Source organism: Sinocyclocheilus anshuiensis, unplaced genomic scaffold (assembly GCF_001515605.1).
Source record: "Sinocyclocheilus anshuiensis isolate Anshui unplaced genomic scaffold, SAMN03320099.WGS_v1.1 scaffold86, whole genome shotgun sequence".
NCBI lineage: Eukaryota > Metazoa > Chordata > Actinopteri > Cypriniformes > Cyprinidae > Sinocyclocheilus > Sinocyclocheilus anshuiensis.
Window position 1 is genome coordinate 511,007 of NW_015547662.1, and position 6,585 is coordinate 517,591.

The following is a 6,585-nucleotide window of genomic DNA, read 5'->3' on the forward strand; positions in this document are numbered from 1 at the left end:
ATCCACTGGACGCAAACTAGCGTATGTTGTTCTGTGTCAGCCGCACCACACGAATATGTTTTTTACGTTGTTTGTGCTTTGATTTGAATGAAAACAACGTATCCGTGTGGTGCAGCTGACACAGAAGAACATCAGTGGATACTCTCCAAAATGGCGCTAGGAGACAAATTGTTGAATAAAGTCGTATTTTTTTTTTCTTTTGCACACAAAAAGTATTCTCGTAGCTTCGTAATATTACGGTTGAACCCCTGATGTCACATGGATTATTTTACCGATGTCCTTGCTATGTTTCTGGACGTTGATCGTGGTAGTACCCTTGCTGTCTATGGGAGGGTCAGAGAGCTTTCAGAATGCATCAAAAATATCTTAATTTGTGTTCCAAAGATGAACGGAGGTCTTACGGGTTTGGAACGACATGATGGTGAGTAATTAATGACAGAATTTTAATTTTTGGGTGAACTAATCCTTTAAGGCTTTGGCTATTCTGTTTTATACTTATTAATTTATGCTAATTTATTTATTTATTTTTATTATATGCCTTGCTGTTTTTGTATTTATGTGTGCACTGAAAGCTTAAAAACCCTTGTGTGTGGTGTGTGCAAAACATACATTAAAATAAGTATAAAATGAACCATAAATGTTGTGTACAAATCAGAACCCTATGCACAAATGAAAATTTTCATGGATATTGATTTTTTTTTCTTTCCTTCATTCAATAAACTACAAACCTGATTAACAGACTCTGTGCCTTGGACAGTAAGAATTATCTTTGGTGCCTCAAACCTGTAAAAGAATGTAATGCAGTGAGAGACAACTGCTTCAGATTTATTCAGAATAGCATAGGCTATTTTGTGTAATAGTCAACCAGGACACAAATGTACTCATTTCCATTGTTGGTCCTGGTGACTTTACCCACTAAATTCATGCCCAGCTGTTCCAGAGGCTTGTCCACCTTAAACTTAAAATAGCAACATTAATACATTTACATTTTGTGACCTCATGACTTCCCTATCTCAAAACCCATGCACATCTGTGGACAACAAGCTTACATACACATATTGGGATGTACTTGGGCTCCTGCTTGATGGACAGTCTGCTTAAATGGCACTGGGCAGTGGGCACACTGCAAAACCTTATGTTCAGAAATAAGCACATGAGAAATGCATTCCATAACATAATCAGTTTATGTGTCTCACAGCAATGTTGAAAAGGAAAAAATTTTGTAGCCTATTTACCCATTTATCCATGTCCAACCCCATTCCAGGCCAGTAGAATCTAGCTGAAATGGCAAGCTTGTTTTTTTCGGTTCCACAATGTTCTAATGTTCAATGTTTTGTCCAGCAACCACTTTTCTTCTTAACTTTCCTTTTTTTTTTTTTTTTTAAGGATATGTGATAAAGTTGCCATCTATTGAAATAGCATTATTGTTAAAATCTAAACAAATAACCTGCAATGAGGTTCTAAAGGCCCAGTTGAAGGAATAGGCCCATTTAAACTGAAATTGGAAAAAAGGTTATTGTCAATGTGCTAGTTGCTTCAAGTCAGTTAAGTATAGTTTCTTGACAAGCATTGACTTTTTGTTATTATCATGTCTTGGTGTATCACTATACCTCAATTTACTATGAGAAAACTTGTCAGTGTAGAGGAGTTATCACTTAAAGTAGTTTGCTTACCATCAACTTGGAAACTGGAGGAACATCTGCAAATGAAATATTTCTGCTCCTTTTTATGACAAATGGATAAACACCTCGAGTTTTGTAATTTAGAATTTCCTCATATAGGTTTGGATCCATTGCTTTCATATGCCAACAAGAACAGTCATCCAGATGACAACATTTTGTGGTCATCTCCCTTATTTATAACTGAGCTATTTTGAATGATTGATCGATTGATTTATCTGGTGCGCTCTGAGATTGTATGCCAATTACAATTACGTTCCACACTTGCATCTTGTATGCAAGGCTTTCTTGTGAAAAAAAAAAAAAAACGTTTGGATAAGTGTTCAGATTAAATATATTCCACTGTATCAGTAAGAAGGGACATAAGACAAAAAAAAGGAATGAATAAAAAAAATCACAGAACATTAACTGGAGTGTGAGAATCATTTTACTATGCTGCAGTGTAGCAAGACATTTGTCCCTTTTTGCTTTCCGTACATCCAGTTGTGTTTTGGTGTATTTGCATGCTGCAGTGTTGCCAAATCCACATTATTTTTCCAGAGGAATTGGGCTACTTTGGGGCAATGTTTGATTAACTATTTGTTCGGGTTTATTGCAACCCGAGAGGGAACAGGAATTCCAGAGGGGAACAGAATCGACTGGGTTGTGGCTAGAAGGGATACAGCTCCGACCAGAAACGAACAATTAAATTACATTTTCGCCATATTAGATGTGTTTTATTAACGTCTACACCTACCCCAACCCCTTACAATACTGGAAAAATAGTAATTATTGTTGTACAATGTGACAAAAATTACGCTGTATTGATGTGCGCATGCCCAGTAGCGCCATACGTATCCCTTCTAGCCTTAACCAATCGACTGCTACATCGGAGCCCTGCAGTTTTGTTCCAGCCCTGCTCCAACAAACATACCATGTAGTTTTCAGCCTGAAGGACTTGATTAGTTCGATCAGGTGTGTTTAACTAGGGTTGAATCTAAACTCGAAACACCCCCCTGATTTATCCCGAGCTTTCGGCGCCAACATTCGAAGTTCGCTGGTGGGATTAAAAGTAGTTTGTAGGGGTTTGTCGGATAAGTATGAATTAGCATTTAGCTAACTGGCTAGCGGAGCCAAACAGCATTGCCCTTTGTTTACGTCCTTGCTACAACATTAAAGTAATTAAATAAACTATTAATGGAAAACACATCAAAGAATAAAACATACTTACAGGTCGTGGCCCATAAACAACAGTTTCTGCCTTTAAAATGGGAACTGCTCCGTCTTTCAAGACAAGCTTTTGTGCGAATCCGGCATTGAACTCGCGTACATTGAGGAAGCTGTCCTCCGTAAAATGTGCAGCGCAGATAGCTAAATGTGGGTTATACTTTTCAGGAACCGATTTAAAAATAAATGTTAACCACTGTTCCCTAAGTCCAGCATCCCTAGGGAGGCCGAATAAAGAGGACCTGCAATCGGGGTGAAAATAACAGCGTTTCGACGGCATGGCAACAGCACTCTACTCTCACTTTTGCCAACTCTCGCGAGACAAAAAATAAGCACAGGTTTTGTTAGTTTGACCTAAAGCCAACATGTTCGCCCATGGGGCATATTAATCTGAATTTTTTCAGAAAAAAAAAGTAATACAACTGTTAGTTTTAATTGTGAACATTGTCTTAAGATGTTGAAAAAGAAAATTAAGTCATATGTTCCGTGCTGTTATTTATCACATTTCGAAATATCTGTAATCTGGGCCAGATTAGGGTATATATATATATATATATATAAAAGGATTATCCTCAATATTGACAATGATATGTGTCGCAAGGTAAACTATGCCCCCTGTACTGGTTATTGCATCATTGTTCATTCTGGGGCGGGGTGTAGGGGCGCCTCTGGGCCCCCTGTACACAGTCCCATTTCTATTTATTTTGAGTAAAAATTTTTTGCAAATTGCAGGGTTTCACACAGCTCATTTTAGGGAACAAGGGTGTCCTGCACCTGGAGGGCTACCATTCTGCAGAGTTCAGCTCCAACCCTGATCAAACACACCTGAAAAATCTAACCAAAGCCTTCAGGATTACATAAAAAAAAATTATATGTTGTAGCATAAATTGCATTAAATGATTGATTAGGGATGGAGCTAAACCTCGTAGGACAGTGGACCTCAAGGGGTGGAATTGCCCACCCCTGAAGATGAAGATGAGACAGTTCAGCAATGTAAAAATACAAGAAATGTCTATGCCTCAATTTTAGGACACGTAGACATGTCATACATGCAGCATATTTCGAATATTACATATTTGTTTGCATCCAATAAATCATAGAATTATTGATGACTTAGGCTGTTTTTTATACCCTAATAGGGCATGTATCCTGGGAGACACAACTCATAAAATCCAAAATATATCAAATATTTCAAAAACTCTTTTGAATATGTTTTACTTAAGTCCATATGATAGAAAAAGTGACATGAAATGTTTTTTTTTTTTGCTGATCATTTCCCCACTCTTGCCTGTTTTAGGGTTAAAGTGATAAATATGCTTTATAGATAAAGTCTAAATAAAATACATGTTGGTGGTACAGCCCTCTGATTTAAAGTGGTCATGTTTTCGTTTGTTTGTTTGTTTCTGGTAGAGTGCATATGAAGTTAGCAAATGTTTCTGCACCAAAAACAATATTTGCAAAAATTATTTTCTGTCCTCATTTTTACTCATACTCAGAAACAACTCTTTGAGAAATGCAAGTACACACCCACTGCTGTGATTGGCTTACTCGGGTTGTGTGTAAATGCAAACTACTATGATTGGATTCACAATTTTAATAGGAAAGTCAAGTTTAATAGTTTACAGTCAAAAGTTCCCTATTCTCACAGCACTATAACGATTATTAAAACTTGTTCATCATCATAGTTATCATCCTTGGTGTGAATGGGCCTGTTTTCAAGCTGATTAACAATACAGACATTGACAGCCAATCATAATCCACCCTGACTTTAAGAGCTCAAGCATTTAAAGCGGCTGATGACTTAACTGCAGCCCACGTTTATAATAACAACATTGCTGTCCATTGGTTTGAAAGCTAATATAGCTGTTGTTGTAGTGATCTTTACATTTCACTGGTCAGAACAGGCCTTTTCAGTGAAATATGTATGTATGTGTAACCATCAAGACATTAATCAAATAGAAAAATAAAACAAAATAAAATAAAATAATAAATAAATAAATAAATAAAATAATATATTTAAAATGGGCAAGTTTCTCCTGCATACCTCTAATATTATTCATAATTTCTGTTAAAACATTTAAATATTTAATGCATATCCAACAAACCAACACAACTATTTTTTTGTAACTATTTTATGTTTATGGTTAATTGGTGGCTAATTAATATGAATTGTTACAATCCCAATCATACACTGACAGGTTTGGGGGGGGTTTCATATTTAATTTTTTCTCTAAAAATTGTAAATATTTATACAAATTCATGGAAAATCACCACCTCATAAAATAGTTACATTTTCTCATTGGATCAGGTTGAACAAATGGTAAAAAAGCAATTTAACATGGTTACTCACGCTTGCATGTTGCAACATTTCTGTCATGTCCAATAGAGTTGGCACATCATCCTCTTTTATAAAAAGTCTCGCGGCAAAGCCTACGTCAAACTGTGTCTTGTTTTTAAAAGAATCCAACATAAAATGTAATGAACAAATATATAACTTCTTATTGATGCGATCTGGCACTTCATTGAAAATAAACAGCAGCCACTCTTTCATAAGTTTAGGATCATTAGGAAGATAATGCAAAGATTCTGTTCTACGACAACCTGGAACTCCACAACGTCGAGAAACCTTTGTGGATATCTCAGCCTTCTTGCTACTCCAATGATCCTGTTATTGTGTCTCTGCAGTCTCTACTCTTCAGTGTGAACCTGTGGGCGGAACAAGAAGTAGATGTTGGAAGAAGAAAAGGAGTGTTTTTGGCAACTTGTGCTACTTAGCAGGTTTTTGCCAACTCGTGTTACTGACCTGACACCACTGGATGAGAACAAAATTTAAACTGAATTAAGCTGGATGATGGCACTATAGTCCTCTGTAGAGCTGCTTTACAGCTGAGTCACATCTTGCAGCATCAGCACCACTGTTATTGAACTGAATTGAATCAACATTGACTCAAGCTGAATAGCAAGCAACACTGCTGCCTTTTGTTGAACTGCTTATAGCTGAACTTGTTTCAAAACTGACAAACTTCACACTGTTATCGATCTGAATGAGTATTGAACTGACTTGAGCTAAATAATGACACTATTGTAGGGGTGTGCGATATGTATCTTCAACGATAATATCGTAATTGTTGTTTTAACGATGTGCGATTTGACATAATCGAGTATATCGCAAAAACCAAACAAACACCTACAGAGTGCAAACATTCATTAAATTAAAGGGATAGTTCACCCAAAAATGAAAATTTGATATTTATCTGCTTACCCCCAGGGCATCCAAGATGTAGGTGACTTTGTTTCTTCAGTAGAACACATATGATGATTTTTAACTTTAACCGTTGCAGTCTATCAGTCGTATAATGCATGGCAATGGTAACAAAATCTATGAGAGTAAAAAAAACATGCACAGGCAAATCCAAATTAAACCCTGCGGCTCGTGACGACACATTGATGTCCTAACACAAGAAACGATCAGTTTGTGCCAGAAACCGAACAGTATTTATATTAGAATTTTTTACCTCTAATACACCACTATGTCCAACTGTCTTTGGGCGCGCACACGACATCTGGTGCGTGAGGTGTGTACGCGCTCTGGCGTAGTTTACGCAAGCGCCGGAAGTGATCTCTCGCGCGTATACGTCACTCATTGTTTCCACAGTGCACAGGCATTGTAGGTACGACGGCTAATCAAAATGGTACTTAC

General features: G+C 36.9%; 1 protein-coding gene across 1 annotated transcript in view; it reads right to left on the reverse strand.

The window, feature by feature from the left end:
* Positions 1-3,186, reverse strand: part of LOC107702320 (piggyBac transposable element-derived protein 4-like) — a 25,715-nt gene extending 22,529 nt beyond the window's left edge. Inside the window, exon 1 of the mRNA XM_016504590.1 lies at positions 2,890-3,186. Coding sequence (XP_016360076.1) covers positions 2,890-3,165 — 276 coding nt within the window. The 5' untranslated portion in view covers positions 3,166-3,186. The remainder of the gene's footprint in view (positions 1-2,889) is intronic.
* Positions 3,187-6,585: the final 3,399 nt, after the last annotated feature.